At 43.3% G+C, this 27,747-nt stretch overlaps 1 protein-coding gene across 3 annotated transcripts; it reads right to left on the minus strand.

Annotated features, from left to right (window-relative positions):
• Nucleotides 1-11,334: 11,334 nt before the first annotated feature.
• On the minus strand, nt 11,335-26,718 carry LOC125435857 (sushi, nidogen and EGF-like domain-containing protein 1). 3 transcript variants are annotated; one of them, XM_048502284.1, is made up of 8 exons: nt 26,631-26,718; nt 25,723-25,771; nt 23,759-23,803; nt 20,708-20,838; nt 18,189-18,470; nt 16,715-16,852; nt 12,974-13,623; nt 11,335-11,491 (listed from the first exon to the last, which is right to left on the minus strand). In XM_048502284.1, coding segments are annotated over exons 2-8 (1,284 nt in total). In that variant the 5' UTR covers nt 25,760-25,771; nt 26,631-26,718; the 3' UTR covers nt 11,335-11,490. The 3 variants fall into 3 exon arrangements, with proteins under 3 accessions (XP_048358241.1, XP_048358242.1, XP_048358243.1); XM_048502285.1 differs by having other exon boundaries at nt 25,723-25,767; nt 26,631-26,651; XM_048502286.1 differs by having other exon boundaries at nt 25,723-25,788; nt 26,631-26,651.
• Nucleotides 26,719-27,747: the final 1,029 nt, after the last annotated feature.

Consider the following 27,747-nt stretch of genomic DNA (forward strand, 5'->3'; position numbering starts at 1 on the left):
CACCTCCTAAATTCGCCACTGGCCCCAGTTCACAAAGGTGACCATCTGGTCACATTAATATAGAGGCAGGCAATGGTAAAACACCTCTCATTGTCTCTTGTCTTGAAAACTCCACTTATGGAGTCACAATAAGTCAGTTCTAAATGAATAGTACCACTGCTTATGGCTGTGCACGTCACATGACCAAGCTAGTTGCCACACAGAGCACTAAACACCACTGTCTTATTGGTTGATATCTACACATGATGTCTAGAAGGTCACCCAGTTCAACCCTCAACACCTCCTGTTAAAAAAACATCAAGTTATTGGTGAAGCAAAAGACTCCTGCCTGAGGCCTCCCGAAGGATAATGCCAAACAGAGTAGACAAGACTGGTCTTGATAGCCTCAGGATTTGGTTCAGTAGTCGAGCATCTGCTTGGAATCAGAAGGTCCCAGGTTCAATCCCTGGCATCTTTAGTGAAAGGGTCTGGCAGTTCATGATGTGATAGACCATGATGTGATAGAACCCAGAGAACCACTGAGAGGCCCCTTCCGCACATGCAGAAAATCCACATTTAATCCACTTTCAATGCGCCTTGCGGCTGGATTTTACTGTGTGGAATAGCAAAATCCACTTGCAAACAACTGTGAAAGTGGATTGAAAGTGCATTATTCTGCACGTGCAGAAGGGGCCTGGGTCTGAGTAGACAAAGTTGACCTTGATTGGTCAATGGTCAGATTCAGTGTAAGGCAGTTTCATGTGTTCAAGATAGACTCAGGGGATGGGGCGGTATATAAATATGATAATTAATAAATAAATAAATAAATAAAATATAATCTGAGTTAGCATAAGACTGCTTAATTTGTTCATAGTGGTTTTTCACCATTTAAATGCATGTTGGAACAGATCCCCAACTTTATCATGAAGTCTAGGCCTTCACTTATTAATACCTTCAGCTCCTTGCAGATTTTAAAAAAGGTTTTGATCACCATGGCGGGGGGCGGGGGGGGGTAGAAACTACCATCCTCAGAAAACTAATCCCTGGGACCATTGAATTCCACTATTTTTCTGCAAACATTTTTGCAAAGCCAAGGAATACGAATTCACCATAATGAATGGCCTACCGCATCTGGCGATCTCTCTCCATGGTAGGATGTTGACCCCATCAGCCTGGCACTGCTGGGCATAACCGGTCAGTAGCTCGCAGAGGGCGTTCCAGCTGCCGTGCGTGGCACACATGTCCCTCACACAGTTCTCCAAGTGAACCTGAGCATCTGTGGAGCTGCGGCAGTCTTTAAAGGGCCCATTCATATCACTAATGACTCCACAGTAGCGCTGAGATCTGTACTGAGCACGTTCTGTGTCACTACAAGTGTCTGAGGGTCCGGTGGCCATGCAGTGGAAAGGGGACCGGGGATCTTTCCAGCTATCACCAAAAGAGACAGCGTCCTGTACCACCGAACCATTGGGGCTCTTGAAGTCATCCTCTCCGTCACCATTGAAGTCTCCACCAAGGCCACAGAGGGAGCCAGAATAGGACTCAGGAATGGAAACTGACACATAGCTTGCCCACCCATAGGAAACAGAGAGACCAAAATCAGTCTGGATGATGACGCACGAGCCAGAGTAATAGGCATAAATCTGGCCCGATGCAAAGATGAAGGGTAAGTTGACCAGAACGTCATTCACCGGGGGGGGGGGGGGGATGGAGACGAGAAGTTTGAGTTTATATGACATAGCCAAGGAAGAGTCAATTCAGAAACAAAGAATGAGGTTCACTGGAACGGCCTTCCTTGCATGTTTTCGAACAAAGTACCTGCTATTAGTCTAAATTCTCTTACAACCAACCTTAATGTGAAGTTTCTGTGGTTTAACCTGATGTTTGAGAGGGGAAGATACTTTGTATGGCAGTGATGGCGAACCTTTTCGAGACCGAGGGCCCAAATTGCAGCCCAAAACCCACTTATTTATTGCAAAGTGCCAACACGGCAATTTAACCTGAATACTGAGGTTTTAGTTTAGAAAAAAGTTGGCTCCGAGGCGTGCGTTACTTGGGAGTAAGCTTGGAGGTAGTTGGTGGCTTTGCTTTGAAGCAACTGTGCAACGGGTGAATCTGGGGGGGGGGCAGAGGCGTACCTAGGCAAACCTGAGCCCTGGGCAAAACCTGAGTTGGATGCCCCCCCATGGGCAGCCACCCCACCACGACCCCCAAAAAATGTTTTGCACCAGGTCATTTCTAAATCATCATCACATTATAGAAAATGCCCCAACTCACAAATCTGAACACAGCAATGGTGAAACACACAGGTTCATTGATAGAGACTGCTGAGATAAAAGGTACAAAAGGCTGAGAATCAATGAATTGCAGTACCTGAAAGGGATTAACCCAGTTCAGGGAGTTACATTATTAGTTGCAATTGCTATATGGAACCCTCTGACTCTATGGCCCCTTCCGCACACGCAAAATAATGCATTTTCAAACCACTTTCACAACTGTTTGCAAGTGGATTTTGCCATTCCACACAGCTTCAAAGAGCACTGAAAGCAGTTTGAAAGTGCATTATTCTGCATGTGCGGAAGGAGAAAATAAACATATAAACAAAGGAAATAAATACACAATACGTAACTCTCATCTTGCCCTGACCTGGACAGCCCAGACTAGCCTGATCTTATCATATTTCAGCAGCTAAGCAGGATCATCTCTGGGGTAGTAGCTAAGAGTGGTGGACTCTAATCTGGAGAACCGGGTTTGATTCCCCAACCCTCCACATGAAGCCTGTGGAGCAGTGGTGGCGAACCTATGGCACTCCAGACGTTCACGGACTACAATCCCCGTCAGCCCCTGCCTGCATGGCCAATTGGCCTTGCTGGTAGGGGCTGATGGGAATTGTAGTCCAAGAACATCTGGAGTGCCGTAGGTTCGCCACCACGGCTGTGGAGTGACTCTCTCCACCCCACCTACTTGAGAAGGTATCTGTTGTGAGGAGGGGAAGGAAAGGGGATTGTAAGCTGCTTTGGGACTCCTTAAAGGTAGAGAAAATTCAGCACTGGTACACTTCCACCACCCTATTTTTTTTCTAACCAACCCACTAAACCAAATAGCCTCCATAACTGGAAAAGTTGGTTCCCAAGAAGAATATACATTTGAACGTTCATAAGCAAAGCCTGAGAATTCCTAAATTAATTCCAGCTCAAAAGCTCTTACCAGCCTCCCATTAATGTCCACAGAAAAGTTCTTTGGAATATTCCCGTCACCTGCCTACATTACTCACATGATCGCCTCATGCAATGCAGGGGGTTTTATACTTTCCCTCAGGAGGTACAACTCAGTTCTGATCCCGGACGCTTCAGAAAAAATGAATAGAGTCATTTATCAGCCCAACCCATGCTGTGATATTTGGACAGACATATATTATCCTTCTTTCTTTTTTTATAATTTTTTATTGTATAGAGTATGTATACATTTGTTACATTTAATATTTTTCTTCCATCTATACATTTTTTCCATTTTCTCCCCCCTCCCCCCTTCTTTCTATTAATTATTTCATGCAAGCAGTAGGAGGTTCATTCTTATTCTCTTATTCCATGGCTCTTCGTTAAATCCGGCATCTTCAATCCATTTTTCAAACACTGTCCATATCTTCATGATATCTTCTATTTTTTCTTTCCACAAAATATTTTTTGTCAGTCGCTCAAATATCTCTAGCTGTATTTGTTCCCATATATATTCCAACCATTTTGAAACTGTCCATTTTTTATTATCTTTCCAGCCCAATGCCAACACTGCGTGTGCTGCTCTAATCATTATTTTATACATTGGTTCCAAGCTTCTATTCACTCTGATATTGTCTATTATCCCCACAATTAAGAATTCTTTATTTACATCAATTTTTACTTTTACCAATAATTCTACATATTTTAAAATATTCTCCCAAAACTTTTTCACTACTTCGCATTCTATCCACATATGTATATAATATGCTCCTCTTTCTCCATAATGCCAACACTTTGGGCTTAATCCTTTAATCATATAGGCTAGCAGTATATATTATCCTTCTGCATGCCTCAGTCTTTTCCCCTCAAACCAATCCCTGGCAAATTCTGGGCACAAATATTCAGATTGGTACGTTTTTGTTTTTTGTTTTAACCTTATAGTAACGGGAAGAGGTCCTATTGGACCAAGCGAGGCAGAGATGGCAGCAATACTCATAAAAAGTTGAAGAATGATTTCATACCCTCATATTGATTAAGGTCCGCCAGAATTGATGGTACTTGTTCTTGGACCTTTATCAACACTCAGCTCCCGGGTGGGAAATTCCTAGAGATTTGGGGGCAATTCCTAAAAAGGGTAAAGTTTGAGGAGGGAAGAGAGCTCAGTGGAAAGGATGCCATCCAGTCACCCTCTGAAAAGGCCATTTTCTCCAGAGAACCTGTTCTACGTATCCTAAAGCTCAGATGGAAATTCAGGAAAACTCCAGGTTCCATCTGAAGACTGGCAACCCCATCAAGTCCTCCCATCATTGCTACAATATGAGTGTGAATTTGTACTGGCGGTGGGAAAAGAATAAACCAAAGGGCAGGGAATGGGCTGGATGGAAGAACCGTGAGGAACCGTGCTGAATTTGTGGCCCAAAATCAGGGGCAGGGTGGGAAGCAAAAACAGCTCAAGGGGGAAAAAAGAACATCATTCTTTCAAGGGACTAACTGGAAAGTAGAAACAGCCCTGTAAAAAAGGCATCATGTTGGACTAGAGTTGTCCGGTCCCCCTTCATCACTAGGAAACAACAACTGAATGGAAAACTCCTGGTGTCCTTTTACTGCTGTGCTATAGAGAGTGTCTTAACCTATTGCATCTGTGTATGGTTCTCCAGTTGCACAGTGGCAGATCGGAAGGCGCTCCAAAGGGTGATCAATACTGCACAGAGGATTATCGGCTGCCCTCTCCCCTCCTTGGGAGAACTCTATAATTCCCGAAGCCTAAAGAAAGCCCCAAATTTTCTGAGAGACCCCTCTCATCCAGCACACTCTCTTTTTGAACTGTTACCATCTGGCAGACGATACAGGTCCATAAAAACTAGGGCAAAGAGGCTTAGAGACAGCTTCTAGAGCTGTGGCTATGCTAAACTCCATGGCTTCGTGTTGATGTGTTTGGGGCTGTGTAGGGATGGGTGGAGGAAGGGGAAAGTGAGGATGGGGTATGAGTCTGAAATTGTGTGCATCGAGGAATGCTGCTGTAAATTTCGTTGTGTGTGCACAATTGACAATAAAATGCTTATGCTTATGCTTATGCTTATGCTAGTGGGGGATGGGGGTAAGGTTGCCAATCAGGGTTGGAAAACTCCTGGAGATTTGGGGGGGAGCCTGGGGAGAACAGTGTCCTCAGTGGGGCACAATGCCATACAGCTTACCCTCCAAAGCATCCATTTCCTCCAGGGAAACTGATCTCTCTAGTCTGAATATGAACTAGCACCCGGGGCCCATCTGGAGGCTGGAAACCCAATCGGCTCCTATCTATTTGTGTGCTCTATTTCTCAGCTCAGGTTGGGGCTCCTGAATGGGTGGCAGCCAGAGGCAGATGGGAGGGGGGAACAGCCTTTGGGAAAAGCCCCACTCCCGGTCCCCTCCCCCTCAAAGGAAGGTGGCAGATCCTGCTTGGTCAGCCAGCCAGAAGAGGACAAACAAGCTGAAGGCAGCTGAGAAGTTCTCCCTTGTCAGGTTGCAGTACTGCCCAAGGAAAGGGTGCTGGGCAGACTGCCTCTGCCACTGAATCTGGGTTGCCAATCTCCAGATGGGGTCCGGCGCTCTCCTAGAATTATAACTGATCTCCAGACTTCAGTCCCCTAGACGAAACAGCAGTTTTAGATGGTGGACCCTGTAGCATCACAGAGCTCCTCCTCTGCTCTTCCACAAGCCCCACCCCCCAAATCTCGAGGAATTCCCAGCCCAGATTGGGTGACCCAACATTGTCTTGCTTTAAAACAGCTTCATATCTCTGTGCTTTCCTGAGTTGCTTTGTAGCTTGTCTGTGCTCTATCTATCTATCTATCTATCTATCTATCTATCTATCTATCTATCTATCTATCTATCTATCTATCTATCTATCTATCTATCTATCTATCTATCTATCTATCTATCTATCTATCTATCTATCTATCTATCTATCTTCTGTGCTATATATTCTGAATTCTTTTTTTGATCTTTCTGTTTTCTTTATTTTTATATTTTATATATATTTTATGTAGAGAAAATGTGTGTGTATGTATGTATGTATGTATGTATGTATGTATGTATGTATGTATGTATGTATGTATGTATGGTTTTCTCCTTTATATAAAATATATATAAAATATCAAAATAAAGAAAACAGAAAAATCAAAAATTGAATTCAGAAAATGAAAACAGAAAATCCTGCAATACATATAAAGTACTATATAAGTACTACATTTGAAATTTTTAATTCAGGGGAGTTTTGCTTTTCTTTACTTAATTTCCACTGCTATACTAAATAATATATTAACTGCAACCACAATACCGTATATACCGGCGTATAAGACGACTGGGCGTATAAGACGACCCCCCCCCCCACTTTTCCAGTTAAAATATAGAGTTTGGGATATACTCGCCATATAAGAGTACCCGGCGTATAAGACGACCCCACACTTTACAGATGATTTCCCAGGGTTCAAAAGTAGTCTTATACGCCAGTATATACAGTACATATTCCCCGGGGGGGAAGTATTGCCAATCATTTTTAATTATGCAAAATGTATCAAAATAAAACATTGTTTTTATCCTTTTCAGTACAATACATAAAATATAGTTTCTAATTTTTGTCAAACTCTTATTTCTATTTATTTTGTCAAACTCTTATTTCTATTGACAAGATGAGTTCACTTGGCCATTGTCTGTGCTTTTCATTTCCTGAACAAAAATCCTTGACCTCGCTCCTTAAATAGCCAATAGATCACCAACAACAAGAATTTGGTCACATGGAGCTCCATGCCTTGTAAAATCTTCACTTCACTGCAGATCAGACCTCCTTTTAAGGGACAGGAGCAGGCCAAACTGGTTTTCCTTCCCTTTGCCCATTGGGCTGTCCGTGCTTGCTGGTGCTGAAAGAAGGGTTGGAGCTTCACATCCGCTTCTTGATGGATGAAGACGTCGCCACAACACAGCCAGCTGCTGGTGACAAATTGGTCCTCTTTTCTTTACCTGCAGGGCCAGAAGAATGGGGCCTAGAATATCCTGAAGCCCCATAGCGTTCAAGAACAATAACCTGGCTGTGGGAGACGGAGTTTACATCCGCCTGGAACTGCAGAGCGAAGACCTGCTTGTTAATGGTTAACAGTCGTCTTGATTGGTCAGAAAAATAACAAGGGCTTCTCCTACTTCTCGTAGGATTAGGAAATACCTGGAGATCTGGGGGTGGAGCCTAAGAGGGAGGAGTTTGGGGAAGGGAGGGAGCTTTAAGGATACAGGAGATCATCAAGTCCACCATCCAAAGCCGCCATTTTTTCCAGGGAGTCTCACTGATGTAGTCTAGGGATCAGTTCTAATGCCAGGAGAACCCTAGCCCCCAACTGGAGGTTGGTATCAGATAGAGTGCTGGTCCCTCTAGTTCTAGGGTTACCAGGTATTTCCTGGCCTCTAGCAGTGGGTGAAGGGCTGTAGGGTTGCAAGCTCCAGGTTTGGGAAATTCTTGGAGATTTGGGGATGAAGCCCCAGGGAGGACAGGGACCTTGGTGAGATTCAACATCATACAGTCCCCCAAAGCAACTGTATTCTCTTTTCTCTTTTCTTCCTTTAACAAAAATCGATACGTTCACTAGTATCATTGTTATTTGTCTCTGTATTTTGGGACTTTGTTAACTTGATTGTGTATTTTAAAGTTTGTTTTTTTCAAATAAAGATCACATTTATATATAAAAATAACTATATTTCTGTTGTCTGTTTTTAAAACCAGTTGATCTTAAACAATGCAGCAACTTAGCCTCCAAACCTCCCTGCATGCTCTGTTTCGGATCCTTTAAATGAAAGAAAAATGAGTGGATCCACCTTAAAACTATTTTTTTCCATCGCAAAGAGCCACAAGAGCCAGTGTGGTGTAGTGGTTAAGAGCAGGTGGACTCTAATCTGGAGAACCGGATTTGATTCCCCACTCCTCCACATGAATGGTAGACTCTTATCTGGTGAACTAGATTTGTTCCCCCACTCCTCCACATGAAACTTGCTGGGTGATCTTGAGCTAGTCATAGTTCACGGGAACTAAGTGGTGTTGGCCCTGATCAGTAATTTGATGGGAAACCGCTCATGGAAATCCAGGGTTGCTATGCAGAGGCAGAAAAACCACTTCTGTTCATCTCTTAGCTTGAAAATCCTATGAAGAAACTCCTTAAGTCAGCTGCAACTTGGTGACACTTTCTACTACTCAAAACTGGCATTTGCTGAAAGCAGGGCATTATTGATAGTAGCCCCAGGGATTTAGAATGAGCCCTTTAGGGATAGGGCAGTATACTAAATTTAATTAAAAAATAATAATACAAATGGTACAAGATGGTGGCACCCGGTCCTAAGGGGAGGGGACAGGCAGTGCTGAAAGATGTTATATCAAGTGTGCCAAAAACATCATGGCACACAGCACGGGGCATCCGGGGGAGGGAGTCTGCAGCCAGCCTCCCCAAAGGCCCGGTGGAACAATACAGTTTTACAGGCCCTGCGGAATTCGGCAGGGTCCCACAGGGCCCGCACGTCTGATGGAAGCGTGTTCCACCAGGCAGGGGCCAGGGCCATAAAAGCCCTGGCCCGGGTGGAGGCCAGCCACATCATGGAGGGGCCGGGGATCGTCAGGAAATTGGCCTCTGCCGATCGCAGAGGCCTACCTGGGACATATGGGGTGAGACGGCAGCTTCATAAGGCAGCTTCATATGTGTATAGTATTGCCAGTACTTAATTTTTTTTTTTTAAGTATCACGATTTGTCAGTTTCAGGCAGGCAGCATTTGGCCACGTACATCCAAAGGGGTTGCTGTGTTGCTTTGCTATGACAAAATGAAATAGAAGTCCAGGGGCACAGGAAAGTCTAGATGCAAGTCGTGCCCACTGAAGTGAGCTCTGATTCTTAAGAGCTCCTTTTTAGTCTTTCAGGTGGCACTAGGTTTTTGTTTCCTTTAGCAGCAGGTGGCACACTTTCTTCCTGTATTCATTGCACAAATTGATTCCTTCTGTTTCACCAAACCGATTTGATCAAGCCTCAACATGCATTTATTTGACTGGTTACTCAATGTATAGACTACTTTTCCAGCAGAGAGCCAGCATGGAATAGTGGCTAAAAGTGGTGAACTCTAATCTGGAGAACCATGGCCCCCTCCACACGGCAAATGTATAACAGGCTGCAGTCGGGATAAAGGAATCCATTTTCCTGTTTTCGCATTCACATGCCTCCGTGCAGGCAGCGATTGGAGTCCACAGAAACTATTTGGGCTGCTGTCATGCCTTTGCATGGAGACACGTCTTTTTTTATTTACTTCCCACACATGCGCAGCTACCCAGGCCTGCACAAACGAACCCCCACAGCCATGTTGATGTCTCACGATATATCTGCACCTGCTTAGCTATGCAGTTGTAAGCCGCAAAATTTTGGGAAATGGAATGCTGTTATGTATAGGGTTTACGTCATGTGTTTTAATTTATATGTATTATTGTATTCTGTGTTCTGTGTACACCGCCCAGAGCACTCCGGGAATGGGCGGTTCCTAAATCTAAAAATAAATAAATAGAATAAATAAATGCTGAATTGGACCATTTTCCATCAAAGTCAACTTTTTTTGTGCAGACTGGCAGCAGACTGGCAATGGTCTTTCACATCATCGTTTGGTGGTAGAAAGGGCCATCAAGTGGCAGCCAGCTTCTGGCAACCTCTCATGTGGTTTTCAAGGCAAGAGATCTTTAGAGGTGGTTTGCCATTGCCTGCCTCCCATGAGTCACAACCCTGGACTTCCTTGGTGGTCTCCTATCCAAGTATGAACTGAGGCCAACCCTGCTTATCTTCTGAGATCTGACAAGATCAAGCTAGCTTGGGTCATCTAGGTCAGGCATCACCTACTACCTAATCCTATTACCTGGAGATTCTACTGGTGGAATCAGGGACTTTCTGGGTTGAATCTCCCACTAGTTATAGAAGACGGTTTAATTAGAATTCATGTCCTCCACTCAATAACTAGGTAATCACTGACCCGGAGCAGAAATAAATTTGCTGTTGCCCAAAATTCTGAGATTTCTTTTTTTTAAATCAAACATTCATACATTATTCAGCTATGTACCAAAATATTCGATAACATGCTATATTTGACTTCCACACATGGAGCTGGTATAATAAAACAACCAGAAGAATAAACTGAGAAGTCCCTGATTCAAGTCTTGTTTTGAACTAGGAATTCACTATACTCTGTCTCACCAAAAGAAAAAAAAAATTGTAACTTTGTTCAATACATGCTGAACTATCTTTGTTTTAGGATGCTCCATTTGGGTCCCAGTGCCAACCTAGTTCTGTCAGTGGCTGGATAAATGCTGCCTCTTCCCCATACATCCATTTACAAAGATAATAACAGCAAGGTAGGCTAATGCTCTAAAAATCAGTATATGAATATCTTCAGCAGTGCTTAGTGGTAGATACACACGAATACCATTTTCTCAGCGCTTTTGTATCTGTGGAAAACAAGAGCCTGAGGATCTCTTTCATTATATACTCTCCCGTCCTTTGTATTCAGAAATAAGGAAAAGGTTATTGGAGCCAATACTACCTAGGACAGCTTTTTTGTCCGATGATGAGAAACTGATTTTCTTACCATCTGATATTGATTCCTATGTTTCTTACAAGATGGCTCTCTTTGCCCTGACGGCTAGGAAATTACGAGCAAAGTATTTAAAGCGCTGTTTGAACTGATGTTCCAAAGTACTGGAGGTTAACTTAGACTAGCTGAGGAAGCTGCAGAAACATCTGACGTGGAAAGTATTTGATGGGGCATTTTAATTTAGAAATTGCGAATACAAATAATTTATATTTTAATGTAAAACTAAGTTATTGTTTTAATTTAAATGTTTTAACTGCATGTATCTCTGTATTGTTATAGCCAATGGCTCAAACAATAAATACTTGACTGACTGACTGACTGACTATATGAATACTAAATATGTCCTGAGGACGATGGAGACAACATAAGCCCCACCTCCTCTCAGCTCCCTACAGAGAGGTCCCAGATGTACCTTGGAAAAGATACTCATCCTTATTCATTTCCCAGCACCACCTCCCTGTAACTTCTCTGGTTTTCTTTTCCCTGAACAAAAACACAGTGCAGTGAAATCTTCAGAGCTCTTTTATTACTTTACTACATTTGGATTGTGTCTACAGAAGGTTTCCTGCATGTCTAGGAAAGCAGAGGATTATTTTCTTGTCCTGGATGCCTCTGTTCTGATGGATCCTGAGCTGATCTTCCAAACATTCGGTGATGATATCTAGGAGAGAGGGAAAATACATGGTTTACATTGGAAGAAAGGTCTGGTCCTTTCCAAGATCATCCAAAGAGTAGTTTTGAAAAAAAAACCCAAACAACTCTGCTGGATCAAATGCCAAATCAATCTAGGACAGTGGTTCTCAACCTTCCTAGTGCCATGACCCTTTAATACAGTTCCTCATGTTGTGGTGAGCCCCAACCCTAACAGTTCTCCATTTTACAGATGGAGAAATACTGATGCAAAGAGTCTTAGGCGACCCCAGTGAAAGGGTCATTCGACCCCCAAAGGGGTCACGACCCACAGGTTGAGAACCACTGATTTAGGACCATTGTCTGATTCTTACAGAGACCAAGTGAATGCCTCCAGAAGGCTACAAACAAGCCAAAATACCTCGCTCGGTTATTACTTCACCTGAGGTTGGGTGCATTGATCCTGAACATGAAAATTCTGGCAATTTTGGCTCATGGGCAGTAAGGGATCTACCATCTTTCAGTTTTGGAAGTCCTTCTTAAAAAATCATCTAAACTGATGCTCAAGATCACATTAAGTTTAATAATCCAACAGACTTCCACCATCTTGAAAAGGCAAGGTAGGGAGAATGCAGGAAAGACTTTGCAAAATCACTGAGGGTGGGAACCTAGAAAACCAACATCATTTCTGCGTTGTCCCCCAAAATAACAAATACAGAAAAGATGAGACAGATGTGATCTCTATTTGCATGACCTAGGTCAGTGGTTCGCACAGGGTACACACCAGAGTGTTTGGGGGTAAGCAGAAAAATTATGTAATAGGTTTGCTAATATGAAGGTAAAGTTTTAGGGAAATGGGTTGCCAAGGGGTACACAAGTGAAAAAAGGTTGGAAACCACTGACCTAGGTAGTCAAGATACACAGAGGCGGTTTCCGCATGGGCTGAAAGCAGTGGCTTCAGCCCGGTAAAACACTGTTTTGGCGGAGCCGTTCGCACAGGTGAATCGATGCAGCGGCGCTCTGTTCCCTCCAAAATGGTGTTTTCAAAACTTGCTCGGGGAGCAAGTTTTTCTGCAAACGCCGCCTTCCATCCACTGCCATGCGAACAGCAGTGGGTGGAAGCCGGCATCTTCCCCTCCCCGGCCCCAAACGCCTCCTTACCGTCTGCTGGCAGCAGTCGCTCTGTCGTCACTCTGAGGAGGGAAGGGGTCACACTCCCTGGCCTCCGGTGCTTCAGCCGTCACTCTGGCCATGGGGGTGTGTCCCCTGAACTCCTCAGAGTGACAGAAGAGCAACAGCTGCCAGCAGAAGGTAAGGAGGCGTTTGGGGCCAGGGAGGGGAGGGGAATACTCGGCTGTGCAGAGCTTGCTCCAACAGCTGCGCATCCCATGGTGCCATTTGTGCGAACGGCCCCTTGATTAATGCTGATGCAGGCTCTCTCCCTTGGCTGTGCAGAAATAGCCAAAGCTTTTCCCAGAAGAACTCAACTGACTCTCAGCTTTGACATACTTACCACTCACAGTCATCATCATCCTCATCACTGTCATTAATCTGTGTGACTAGCTCTGGTTTTTGCACTGGAAGCTCTGGTACATCCACAGCTGAAACACCTTCATTCTCTTCCTGTTTCTGTGATTCCTTTTCCTCAGGGTTTTCATAGACTTGGTTGACCTGTGACTCCCCTTCCTCAATTCGGTTCTCTGGAGGAGCAACTTCTGGTTCTTCCTTTGCCTCTTGTTCTTTCTCAGGGTTGACGTCACTATCTTGGTTGGTCTGTGTCTGTTCATCTTCATGTTGGTTTTCTGGAGGAACAGCTTCTGGTTCGTCCTTTACCTCTTGTCCTTGAACTTCAGAGTTGCCCTCATTGACTTGTGAAACATTTGATTCTTCTGCCTCAGGTGGATTCCTCGTAGTTGTTACCTCAGCTTCATTATGTTCATTACTTGGTGGTCCCTGATCTTCATTGCTTTTTGCTTTTTTTTCTTCTTCTTCTTTCAGGCGTTGAAGTTCTTCAGGGACTCCGGTCACTTTGAAATCATCCACCTGGAACACCCAGCGTCCGGGGACATGGACATTGCTAGTTTTTGGAATGTCGATTATATGAGCCGTGCGGGAACCAGGGATGCTGTAATAGTTTTTGTCGTCTCCACTGTTAAAGCCAGCCTGAAAGAAACATAATATAAACCACATAGGAACAATGGTCAACCTTTGTTTTATGGAACCAGTTCATTCATTTATTATTATTAGTTTAAATCTAGCCTTTCTACCAAAACATGCAGAAGCAATAAAAACATCAACTTTTTCTTTTTTTTCTTAGGGACCCCCCCCCCCCCAATTATTACAGCAGCAATAACTGCACCAAGAAGAAGGAAAATAGCATATAAAGACAGAGGCCATTTAAACATTTGTGGTCTGCCCTGCATGGAACATAATGAGTTTAAATATCAGCGAGTGCTTGCTGTTTTGTGTTCAAAATGTGGGTCTCCCCCTTCTTGTTCACATCTGACTATCCCCAGTCTTCTTCTGGTAATTAAAAAATTATAGGCTGTATTGATTTGATATTTATCACCATCAAGGAAGGAATTTAGATTTCAACATTCTAAGTGTATTTAAATGTTTGCCTTATGTCATGTTCTATCGTTTGTAAGCCACCCTGAGCTTAGCCATGGCCAGGGACAGGCAGAGTATAAATGTAAATAAAACAAAATAAAATAAAATCCCTTTGGGTTAGATTCTTGGTTGAGAACACATTTCCCCACCTCCTGAACTCACTGTGGTGCAGATCAGAGAAGCTCTGTGGCTTCAAAAACCTCTTAAATTTGACTTTTTTTGTTGTTGAGAAAGGGAAGGTCTCTGTTGTTTATTCAGTTTGCACCAATGTTGCTTTTGCCTCCCCCACCTTCCTCAGCCCACCCAACAGCAGTTACTCCCGCTCTTGGCCACCAGAGTGACCCAAAGGCCCCTTCCGCACACGCAAAATAATGCGTTTTCAAACCACTTTCGCAACTGTTTTCTAGTGGATTTTGCTATTCCGCACAGCTTCAAAGAGCACTGAAAGCAGTTTGAAAGTGCATTATTCTGCATGTGCGGAATGAGCCAAAGAGTTTTCTTTTTGGATTTTTTTAAAGAGAGAGAGCAAAGAAGCAACAGGCAATAACAGAAGTGACAGGTAATAGAAGGCAGCTGGCTCAGCAGAGGAAGTTTTGCAGCAGAAGAATCCCCCAGGTTAAACTGAAAACTACGGGAAAACCCCACTGCAAAGAATGGAGACAAGGAGTATGCCCTGCATGCATAATGGACCAGGGTTTGTGTTCCACTATAATTCTACGCAGCATGGTGTATTGGTTAAGAGTGGTGGGTTCTAATCTGGAGAACTGTTTGAGTCTCCACTCCTCAGCCACACCTACCTCACAAGGTGTCTTATGTGGGGAGAGGAAGAGAAAGGAGTCTGTCAGCTGCCTTGAGACTCCTTACAGGAGAGAAAAACAGAGTGCAAATCTGAACTCTACTCTTCTCTTCTTCGCAATAGCAACACAAACTAAAAAAAAGTCTGCCTACAGAATAGCCGAAACTGAAACAAACATCAAAACCTGGAACGACTAGCCCCTAAACGTTTTTTTTTATTTGATAGAGAACTTAAATTTGCAAGATCTTTGGCGGCTTAAAAATGGTAATGCCAAGGAATATACTTTTTACTCTGAGAGACACAATTCCCATTCAAGAATTGATATGGTTTGGACTAAAAATCTGATAAGACTAAATATACAAGGGGTGGATGTTTGCCAAATTTAAAACTGTATTTTGAAGCTGCCACATTTGTATGGACAAGAAAATGGGTGATGTTGAAGAATAGTAGGATTTTGGACCTGTAGGGTTTTAACAGGAGATTTGGATGGCATGGATATATGTGGTATGATAAGGCAAAAATGCATAAAGATTTTTCTAATCACTATGTTAGAAGAAGTCTTCTTTGGATATGGTCAAAATATAAAAATATTTATAGCAAGTGTAACTCATTTATTGTTGTCTCCAATTGAAGTTTTTACTAGAAAAGAAGTAAATGTGCAAGAAAAATAGCCTTCTTACAGAGAATTGCTGAATTTCCAAAATGACAAATGTGAATTTAAACCATAAAGGATATAGTTAAAAACTGGTTCAATTTCTACCAACTTTTAGACATGTTTAAAGTTGATTACAAAAATATGGGTTTTACCACACAAATGATAGATTTTTGAGAGTAATGATGACAAACTGATTACTAAAATGTGTAAGATGTTACTGAAACAGGTTACAGAATATGAGGTGATTAAGTCTGTAATGATTAAATGGGCTACAAGTGTCAGTAGAAACATAGGCTCATTCCGCACATGCAAAATAATGCACTTTCAAACTGCTTTCAGTGCTCTTTGAAGCTGTGCGGAATAGCAAAATTCACTTGCAAACAGTTGTGAAAGTGGTTTGAAAACGCATTATTTTGCGTGTGCGGAAGGAACCTTACAGATGGAACAGTGGGAGAAACTGTGGAAGAAAGATTTAAAGTTCACAGTGTGTAATAACTTGAAGGTATTTAACACCAAAAAATGGAAAGGATGTGTAAAGGTATGTCGAACAGATGCTTGAAATGCCAACAGCATGAGGGGTCTTTCTTTCATATGTTGTGGATGTGCAAAGAAGCTAAATTATTTTCGGACATGATATTAAAAGAAATACAAAAGATTGTGAAGAAACCTGAGGCTTTTTTGTTGGGACTCATAGTAGATGATATTCCAAATCAATACAGACTGTTTTTTATGCGTATGATTATTGCGGCAAGGACTCTTTATGTGCAAAAATGGAGAGCCAATACAACTCCAACAAAGGAGGACTGTCTTAGGACAACTAGGGGTGTTTTCCCACTCACCTTCTGCCCCGCGCTACTGTAGCCAAGTAGCGCGGGGTCCCCCGGCACTCCCCACTACAGGGGCGATGACAATGCAGCCGCCCCGACACTGCCGCTGTCGCGCCCCCTCAGCGTGCATCATTCCTGGCGCTCTTCAAAATGGCACCTTTTGATGACCCCGCGCAGAGAGCACGGGGTCGTGGGGAAGCCCGGGCACGCACCAGAAATGATGCACGCTGAGAGTAGTGCGGGGCATAGGGGGCTATGAGTAAGTGGGGAAACGCCCAAGACTGTCTTAGCCTAGGTTTCAGCTTTTTCAGAGAAAACAGTCTCCAAGGGGTGTCTGTTACCGGATTACTTCTGGGGTGTACCTACCTGTGCTGAGATTCCTCCCAGACCTGTCCTACGGTCTCCACCACTTGCTGCTCCGGTTGTCCATTGGATGTCTCCATAGTTGAGCATTATAAAGGATATATGGCCATCGGTTATCAAAACAGCTTGGAAAGTATTGGTCTACCATGAAGATGAAGACAAAGAAATAAGGCACCACATCTGCTGTATCATGGTTTCCCTGGACTGGGGCCTTCCATTTATTGTTACTCTTTGGGCTGCCAACTTCCAGGCAGGGCTTGGAGATCTCCTAGAGTTACAACTGATATCTAGAAGACACAGATAAGTTCTCCTGGAGAAAATGACTGCTTTGGAAAGTGGCACTATGTTCCACAGAGGCACCTCTCAACCCGCAGAGGCACCTTGCTAGGCTCTACTCCCCCTGCCCCCCAAGTTCTAGAAACTTTCCAACTCAGAGTTGACAACCCTAGCTGGTTCTTTGATCCTGGGATAAATCTGCAAATTATTGTGTCACTGGCAGCAAAGCCCATTATGGGGGAGACGGAATTGGCCCTAGCAAAGGGTGGGGGAGGGAGCATTTTCTGGGCTGCTCCGCCAGCCAGGGTGTCCTGTTGTGGGGGGGAGGCAGGAAGGTTACTTGCAGCCTGCAGAGCACCGGCAGTTGGGACAAGCTGATGGTGCTTGCTGTTAGGTCGGAGAAGGTGGGCAGGAGGTGGAATGTCGCCCACCACTTTGTGAGTTCTGCTCACAGCTTGATGAAGAGTTTCTCATCACAACATTCTATCACTTATTGTTAGGATATGTCCCATAGTGTCTGATTTTTTAGACAAAAGGATTAAATAAAATAGTCTGAATGACAGGTGTGCTGTTACCAAAGAACCCTAAAAGTGTGCTGTTAGAATATCCACAGAATACAGTTCGGTCAAAAGGATATCCTGTGTTTCCTGATACGTTAACTTGTCACAAATAGAATAATAGCAAAAAAAGTGAAACCTTTTCGTTACGGAATGGATTCTAATAGTTTGACAAAGTATAAAAACCTTAAAATGGCAGAATGTGTAGATTTTAACAGATGGAAGACAACTTAAACTAATATCTGTTACCAGTGACAGGACTCTGGAAACTTATATTTAATATGAAGAGTTGATCTTCACGACTGTTTTTCTTTATTGTAAAAGTTGTGTAACTTAAATTGTCTGAGTTTGGTTACAATTTATCCTATTTCATAAAAATAACAATATATTTTACTTTAAAGGGAGGGGGAGTTGTATCCGTGGTGGGATTCAAATAATTTAACAACCGGTTCCGGTGGTGGGATTCAAATAATTTAACCACTGGTTGTTTACAAGCACCATTTTAACAACCGGTTCTGCTGAAGTGGTGTGAACCTGCTGAATCCCACCAGTGGTTGTATCTCAGTGGCCAGGAAGGAAGACGGGTAGGGAGAGACTACTTCGGCTGAAAAATACAGTCTTTATTCATACAGTGGGTGTCTTACCTTTTGGGAGACGGATCCAAAATAGGCTACATGGTCCCAGGTGGCAATGAAAGCCCCGGTACAAGTGAAAGGCAAGTTGGGGAAGTACTGATGGATATCCTTGGTAATTTGTTGCAGCGTTTCTGGGTCATTTACCTCCCGATAGAAAACGTCACCACCCAGAATGTTATTGACATCCCCCCAGTAGGGGGCAACAAAATGCTTTCCATTCGCTAGAGGGATAGCTTCTGGAGTATACTCTGGAACAGGAACACCAAAAGAAACCACACCATTGTTGTTCACCTGTGACAGAGCAGAACGCAACAGTGTAAACATAGTAGCAGCATTGACACTTGCACAACAATTATACAGTCATCTTGGTCGATGTTTGGTGCTGTGGCTCTTGTCGTAGAATTGCAACATCCCTACACGGTAGAGCAGGATCATTTTCCCCATCCTACAGGGAAGGTGCTTAGGGTGACAGGATTTCCTGTGGTGAAACAGAGATTGGAATCAGACCGTAGCTTGTTCTCTTTGCCACTGTGCTACCCAAACAGAAAGGCTTTTCTATCACTTAATGTCCAGAGAACTACTTTGTCCTCCCAATTACAAATGTCAGACTCCTGATCTTACTTCGGCAGCTCTCAGATATTGTCCTGGGTCAAACTGGCTTTGTAGGATTTTGACGTACAGAGAATCTCAGAGGTTGAGCTGAAAACTATTATGTATGTATATAACAAAACAATTATATTTGTTGTATAGTGTATACAAGAATGTTTGTTAAAAATGCAAGGGCTGAAATACAGACTACACCTTAAAAATCGGCATGAACTGTTACACAAATTTCAATCACTGTTGATGGCACAGTCATATAAGTGGCCACCTATTCAGCCTTCCTTACATACAAACAAGATTATTAAAGATAACACATCCAGAAATAAACTTATCTGAAAATGAAAAAAAACCCTTAAATCCTGTGTGGCCTGACATTACTTATTGATAAAAAAAATGTCTTTTTTTCATCACTGCCTGTTGCCTATTGACAAAACCCATGTTTTTTCACCACTGAAATTGGCTCACACTGAATCTGACAGCTAATTACCAGTGTTTCTGGATGTGTGTAAAATCAACAAGTGAAAAAACTGTATTGTTGTGGTTGAGTTCTTTCCCCCCTTTCTGGTGACTTTGAAGTACTACCAAACAATCTCCAAATGCACTGTGAGCTACGAAGGGAATGAATTAAATCATTCAACACAGTTCTTCTCGTGCATTCATGGGAACCGCTTGCTGACTTTCAGATTCCAAATTCCCAACTCATCCACTGGGTTGACATTTACTAACACTGGCTTTCCATGGGATATTGGAGTTTTAAGTCACCACAATATTTGTAAATGCTGGATTTTATAGTATTTTAGATTATTTATTACTGTTTTAACTGCATATTGTTTAAATTGTTGTATTGCTGCCCTGAGTCCTTTAGGGATGGGCAGGGTAGAAATATAATAGATAGATAGATAGATAGATAGATAGATAGATAGATAGATAGATAGATAGATAGATAGATAGATAGATAGATAGATAGATAGATAGATAGATAGATAGATAGATAGATAGATAGATAGATAGATAGATAGATAGATAGATAGATAGATAGATAGATAGATAGATAGATAGATAGATAGCTAGATAGATAGATAGATAGATAGATAGATAGACAGGATGGATAGGACGGATAGATGGATGGATAGATGGATAGATGGATGGATGGATGGATGGATGGATGGATGGATGGATGGATGGATGGATGGATGGATGGATGGATGGATGGATGGATGGATGGATGGATGGATGGATGGAGGGAGGGAGGGAGGGAGGGAGGGATAAAACTTGCTCCCATTTAGGGACTTTTATGAAAAACTTAAGTTCTTGGGTTGCTCTGTGGAGAGCTGAACTAGTGTACATTTGGTCAAAGATGGAAAGAACAATAATTTAGCTCATGGGTTCCCAACTTTTTGTCTGAAATTTTGGCACAAACATGTCTGGAATTTTGGCACAAAGGTGGTAGAGGCATCCACAAAATGACCACTGTGGAAGGCTGAGCCAAATATACACACAAAGAAAGTACAGGGGGCATGAGGAGTCCTTTAAAAAATTACATTGGGAATGAATGAGAGAGAGAATAAAACAAACAATGCAAGAGCAGCTTCCTCTCAACATTATTTTACTCTGTACAGCCAATCTCCATTGCTGAATCAGAAGCCTTGCTTGGCAGGAGCCCCACTTGTCTGCACCCACTTTCTAAAAACATTTATTAGGCTCCAAGACAGGTGTCACCATGGCACCCTCAGGCACCATACTGGGGACAATAGATCTACATTGTGGGTGTCAAGAAGACCACAATTTGCTCCACCTGCCCTGAGGATGTCAGTCCTCAAGTTAACAGCACACTTCCCAGGCTAATTCTGAGATAGGTTAGATGCTTCCCCCACCCTTCATCCCATACTTCTGTCTAGTTTTATGGCTATTGGGGTCCTACTTACAAAAATCTTCCGAAACGTTTTGCCATAAAAGGTGAAGTTGCTTTTAGTGCTTATCTCTGGGGATGTCCCGTCATCATCTTTGGGATTCTTCAAGTCTCCCACAGATGGCCCATAAGGATACAATAGATGGTCTGGAAAGAAGGGAGAGAGAAAATGTCATGCTGCAATAATACCTCAAACCCGGGGACAGACCAAGAGAGGAAGGGATGCTGCTACAGAGCACTGTGAAAAATTAACACACATGAAACTGCCTTACATTGAGAAATGCTTAGGCCAGTGGTGGCGAACCTTTGGCACTCCAGATGTTATGGACTACAATTCCCATCAGCCTCTGCCAGCATGGCCAATAGGCAGGGGATGATGGGAATTGTAGTCCATAACATCTGGAGTGCCAAAGGTTCGCCACCACGGGCTTAGGCCCTTTCTGAAAATGCAGAACAATGCACATTCAATCCACTTTCACAATTGTTTGAAAGTGGATTTTGCTATTTCGCACTGTTAAGAAATTCAATCACTGTCAGAACTTTGGTCAAGTTGCTCAGGTTGTGAAAGGGAATTATTTTAAAACAGGCCTGTGGGGGGGGGGGGAATTGCTTCCTTAAATTGGAAGGCCCTGCCCTAATTAGATTCTGTTTCACCTGTTCGATGTTGTGAGAACAAGCAGGGAGTAGCTACCCATCTCAGTTTCTCAAAACATTAAAGAGATGTTATGATTATCTGTGCCAGGCTGGCCCAAGTCACTAATTGGCTCTGGAAAGTTCCACTTAAATTTGGTTCTAATTGGTTGAATGAGATTCACCTGACCTTGATTGATGAATCATTATATTAAAAAAAATGGGGCTGGAGATTCTCTTCTATTCTGAACCCAACTGAAATGTGATAACTTCGACTTATACTTGGAAGAAATTAAGGCCCACGCGAAATGGACTTCAAGGACTGTGCTAATATTTGCATATTTGTGAGTGCTTTATCCTGTTTTATGTTTCAGCTAATCTTTTGCTATTCATGCAGATGTTATTTTTCATGCTCACCTTTTTATTTTCATTTCTTTAAAATAAAACTCTAAAAAACTTTATTTGGTTTGCTGTGTGTTTACTTACTCTCAAGAACCCACGTGATCTAGGTGGCAAAAGCCTAGGTTGTTTTTCTTGACACACACAGTAAAATCCAGCTTCAAAGTGCATTGGAAGTGGATTGAGAGTGCATTACTCTGCATGTGCAGAAGGGCCTTTAGTCTCCCCAGGTCAGGATTGACTGCTCTGCCTGGGAGTGGCCCTTTAAAGTCTCAAGTAAGGGGGGGTGTCTTTCATACCACCTCCTTCCTGATCCTTTAATAGGCGAAGCTAGGAATTGAACCTGGGGTCTTCTGCATGTAATCCACATCACAGTCTTTCCCCAAAAGTCCAGAAATGTTACCACTTCTGCCATAAGCCAAAGGCCAGACAGAAAAGAAGGATTCTAAGGAAGGATGATGATACCAACTTTAGTAGACAGCCTCTTTCTAGCACGTTTGTTTGTATGCCAACCAGCTGTATGGCCATTTATGCACACACTTCTTACCACGGGGCTGTTTGCTTTGCAGTGGGGGTTTCCTTCTGTTTTCTGTTTGTACAGATTTTCCTCCTGAAAAGCTGATCCATTTTGAAGAAGGAGGAGGAGGAGGAGGATTAAAATTTATACCTCGTGTTTCTCTCCTGAAGGGGACCTCATTCTCAAAGCAGCTTAAAAACTCCTTTCCCTTCCTCTCCCCACAACAGACATCTTGTGAGGTTGAGAGAGTTCTGAGGGAGCTGTGACTAGTCTAAGGTCACCCAACAGGAATGTAGGAGTGGGGAAACAAACCAGGTTCTTCAAATTAGAGTCCGCCTGCTCTTAACTATTACACTTGCCCTCCTTACACTTTCTTGTTGTTTCTGTGTAACCCCCCTTTGGAGAGGTTGCCTGACAGCCTTTGGGAGGGGGGACAGAGCATCTTTGGTGTAGTGAAACTTTGCTAGACCATGTCAATTTAACAGGGTTTCATGGGGTCCATAACTGAAGCGATAGACCTTCAGCATTAAAAGAAAAAAAAGAAGAAGAAGAGTTTGGATTTATATCCCCCCTTTCTCTCCTGTAGGAGACGCTCCTTGCCCTTCCCCCCTCACAACAATCACCCTGTGAGGTAGGTGGGGCTGAGAGAGCTCCGAGAAGCTGTGACTAGCTCAAGGTCACCCAGCTGGCGTGTGTGGGAGTGTACAGGCTAATCTGAATTCCCCAGATAAGCCTCCACAGCTCAGGCGGCAGAGCGGAGAATCAAACCCGGTTCCTCCAGATTAGATACACGAGCTCTTAACCTCCTACGCCACTACTGCTCCTGTCCTTCTGATTGTTCTGAAATGGTGGCCTGAAGAGCGAGAGGAACTCCTGTGGTGCGGGCAGGGAAAAGAAAACCTGAAGGAGGAGCAAGAAAACCTGGGAGGAGCAAGAAAACCTGAAGAAAGCTGGCCTGCCTGCTGCCATTCTTTGCAATCTTACCCCTGGTCCACATGAACCCCCTCCCCTTGGGGCTCATCCTGAACTCTCTAACTTGGAAATGCATCCCCTTTATTTAAACTAAACTTATACAATTTCCACACAGGTATCTTGTAGTAGAAGCTGGAGGACAGTGAGGCAGTTTTTCCACTCAGCAACCTGCTTTTAATTATTTTTTTTCCGGGGGGAAATCTGTGATTCTGTGCGTTAAATCAGAGAGCCAGATGAACATTCTGAAGAGAGACAGTCTGTACAATTCTTAAATCCCCTGCTTAAAAATAAACCTGTTGCTAGCCTATCAACAGGGACAGACAGATCATATGGCACAACTACGACCGCCAATATTTGCAGCAGGTCATCTAGGTATGCTGCACATCCAAGTATGTTGCACGGTCATCCAGGTAGGTAGTACGAAGAGATTCCCCCATCAGCCTGCCATTCGCTAAATAATTTTTGAACAACCCGAATGCCTAGAAATGCCTTTCCTTTGAAGAAAGTTTCCCGCCCCACTTCCACCCTCTTTTGCATATCAGATTTTACCGTTGCTTTCTTTGACTTCCGGCACTGGGGAAGACAGGGCTGAACCTGTAGAAGACAGAAGACCATAGCCATTTATGCATGCACTACTTATCTTGCAGCTGAGACGCAGTCCCTTTCTCTTGCTCTGCTTTGCAGTGGGGTTTTCCTGTTTACACAACTCTTTTTTTTCCCCATTGCTTTTTGCTTCCCTACCTCAGCCGGTCGGCCATTTTGCCCACTGATCTGCAATTTTACCAAAAGCAACTATTTCCTTCAGGGGAATGGATCTCTGCCATGTGGGGATCAGTTGGGATTCTGGGAGGGATCCGGACCTCATCTCTTTAGACATTCTAAAACGCCCCTGATAAAATAAGGCGGAGAAAAGTCAGGACTGGGTCTTTGCTGTGAAGAAGAGATGCTTTTTCAAAGGAGCAATGGTCATCACAAAATCTGTCGGCTGGCAATAAGTTGTCACACTGGATAGGCACCTGATCACTAACTTTTTAAACATATCAATCCATCAATCAATATGGTCATAGACCAGCATTATTTAAATAAGACATAATAAAAAGCATTAAACATATTAAAACTGTAAATATATATTTAGAAGAATATTGGCAGAAGAAAACTAAGGACACCAAAAGGTATGGGAACATAAAGGGGGAGGAATACGAGCATAAATGTTAAAAGGAAACAAGGCATAAAGGAAAAGTAAACTTGGCAAATAAAAGACTATAGAAGTCTATAACTATTAGATCACAGAAGCACATTTATTTGCTTCATTTCTACCCTGCCTTTCTCCCCAATGAGGATGCAAAGTACAGTGGAACCTCGGTTTTCATTGCCTTCAGTTTTCATCAGTTTCAGTTTTCATTGATTTTTTCTGTGAAAAATTTATCTCAGTTTTCATTGATTTGCCTCGGTTTTCATCGATTTGCAGTAAGGTGCAGGGGTTGTGGAGAAAAATCACCCGGACAAAGCTGTTGCAGGCCGTGTCTGCAACTTGTTTAATGACAATGTCTTGCCCCATTTCAGACAAATCTTAAAGAGGCATCAGAAACAGACCTCTTTGGACAGCTTTCTGGTGCGACATTGGTCCACTGGCTCTGAAGCTGGTCCTAGTGTTATTGTTTGTTACTGTTTTCAGCATTAAACACTAAGTTTATTCACCAAAAAATGTGGTTTTGGCATGTTTTTTGGAGTGCCTAGAATGGATTGATTGGATTTACATTGATTCCTATGGAAAAGTTTGCCTCGGTTTTCATTGGTTTCGGTTTTCATCGATTTTTGAGTGAAAAAATTGTCTCGGTTTTCATCGATTTGCTCCTGCCGGCTGGATTTGCAGTAAGGTGTAGGTTGTGGAGAAAAAATCAATTGACAAAGCTATTGCAGGCCATGTCTGGCAACTCTGTTTCCAATGACAAATGTCTCTGGGTCTCTTACTTCAGAAATCTTCAGCTATCAAAAACAGTCCTCTTTGACAGCTTGGTGACATTGGTCCACTGGCTCTGAAGCTGGTCCTAGTGTTATTGTTTGTTACTGTTTTCAGCATTAAACACTGCACACCCACCAAAATGTGGTTTGGTATGTTTTTTGAGGCCTAGAATGGATTTCGATTGGATTTACATTGATTCCTTTGGAAAAGTTTGCCTCGGTTTTCATTGGTTTTGGTTTTCATCAATTCTTTTTGGATGAATTACCAATGAAAACCGAGGTTCCACTGTATCTAACACCATTCTCCATTCCTCCATTTTATTTAACATCCTGAAATTTGCTCAGTTTCCTAGTAGAGTTGGAGGTACCTAATCCTATGGATTCCTAGATAATCCCTTCCAATTTATCTGCACCCCACATATTTTTAACAGGGGGTTGCAGCAACTAATTTTCCTCCACTCCTGTGAGAAAATGCTCTCTGCAGTTTTTCAATCATTTTAACACCTCTTTCCCAGAGGTGGGATTCAGATCTATCTGAGTGCTCAACTTACCCAGTAGGAGGAGCAGGAAGCTGAAGGAGGTCTTCATACTGGCCTCTTCCTTCACAATTCGTTGGCCAATAGCATCAGTAAGAAAAAAGCAAAAGAACAGGGAAGGCATTGGTCAGATGACCGTTCTGGCTAATTACATGTGAGTGATGCTGTGCTAAGCAAGCATTGGGCAACCACTGGCAGAGAGTTGGGCCAGGGGGGATTAGACAAATGCTGCAGCCTAAGACTGAGCTCATTAGAGCCTGGAAGCTAAGCAGGGTCAGCCCTGGTGAGTTCTTGGATGGGAGACCACCAAGGAAGACCAGGGTTGCTATTGCAGAGGAAGGCAATGGCTCCCACCTCTGCTCATAAGTTGTCTTGGGAATCCCATGGGAGGTTGCCTAAGTCAGTTACGACTTGACATCACTTAATGATCATAGGACAGATTCATGGAGTAGAGGCTCATCAGTGGCTTCTAGCCAGAGTTGACTAAAGGGGACCTCTACATCCAGATCCAGTAAACCTTTTAATACCAGCTCAAAGAGAAAGGCCTCTGTGCCCTTTCCCTTGGCTTTCCAGAGTAACTGTCTGGTCACTGTGTAATACAGATGCCAGACTAGATGGACCCCTGTTCTGATATCATCCTCCTGTGTTGTTATGCTTTGCTTCTTCATTGGTTCAACAATGTTTTCACAATGAGAACTTCACAAGGGATCTACCTCGGATTTTTTTCTGGAAGTCCCCTCTCAACTTCACTCCCTCCATGCCACTCCTAGGCTACTATACCACACTGGTTCTCAAACCCCTGAGTGTAAGAATATAAGGATGAGAGAGGAGAAACTTCTTGCTTCTGTTTGTGATGTGGCTTATAAATTCTTGAATAAGCTTGGATACCCTGGCCAGCTTCCACCCACTTTCCCCTCACTTACCTCTCAGTTCTTCTGGGCTTCGGTGTCCCAGTTAAAATCTCACCAAGCTTCTACCTGGCTTTATATACAGTCCACTCACCTTCCTGTACCCGCCCCATTCTGCAAGAATCACTCCACCTTTCTTCTCCTCTCCACCCTTGGGATTACAGACTTGGCCACCTGTCCCAGAGATGAATAGTTAGCCCAGTGGCAAGCATGAAGCATGAGATCTGTTGTTAATCCACTGTGTATCTTTCTTTAGGAGGGCACTCACTCACTGCCTGGAAGCTTTATTCAAGAAAATTCCAGAGAGGACAGAAGAGTGGCTAGATAAAACTTCTGGGCCTCCTTCTGTACTCCATTGTCATTGTTATTGTTCAATACATTGTTGAAGGCTTTCACGGCCGGAATCACTGGGGTGCTGTGTGGTTTCCGGGCTGTATGGCCGTGTTCTAGCAGCATTCTTTCCTGACGTTTCGCCTGCATCTGTGGCTGGCATCTTCAGAGGATCTGAAGATCCTCTGATCCTCTGATCTCAGGTCCTCTGAAGATGCCAGCCACAGATGCAGGCGAAACGTCAGGAGAGAATGCTGCTAGAACACGGCCATACAGCCCGGAAACCACACAGCACCCCATTGTTATTGTTGTTTTTAGCACAGCTGAGATATGACTTGTCTGCAAATCAGCCAGAGCAGGCTGATCACTGACATTTTCCATACCATTCGGCATAGTGAGAATTCCCCAATTCCATGATTAACATATGAAGATACCGTGTAGTGAGTCAGTGCATTTGGTCTAGATCAGGGGTCTGCAACCTGTGGCTCTCCAGATGTTCATGGACTACAATTCCCATCAGCCCATGCCACCATAGCCAATTGGCCATGCTGGCGGGGGCTGATGGGAATTGTAGTCCATGAACATCTGGAGAGCCGCAGGTTGCAGACCCCTGATCTAGATCAATGTTGCCTACTCTGATTGGCAGCCGCTCTCCAGAATCTCATGTCAAGGTCTTTCACATCACTGACCTACTGCATTTTCGCCTGGAGATGGCAGGAATTGAACCTGGGACTTTCTACCTGCAGAGCAGATGCCTTATGACTGAGTCACAACTCCTGCCTTTAACAAGGACACTCTAAGC

Source organism: Sphaerodactylus townsendi, linkage group LG06 (assembly GCF_021028975.2).
Source record: "Sphaerodactylus townsendi isolate TG3544 linkage group LG06, MPM_Stown_v2.3, whole genome shotgun sequence".
Lineage (NCBI taxonomy): Eukaryota > Metazoa > Chordata > Lepidosauria > Squamata > Sphaerodactylidae > Sphaerodactylus > Sphaerodactylus townsendi.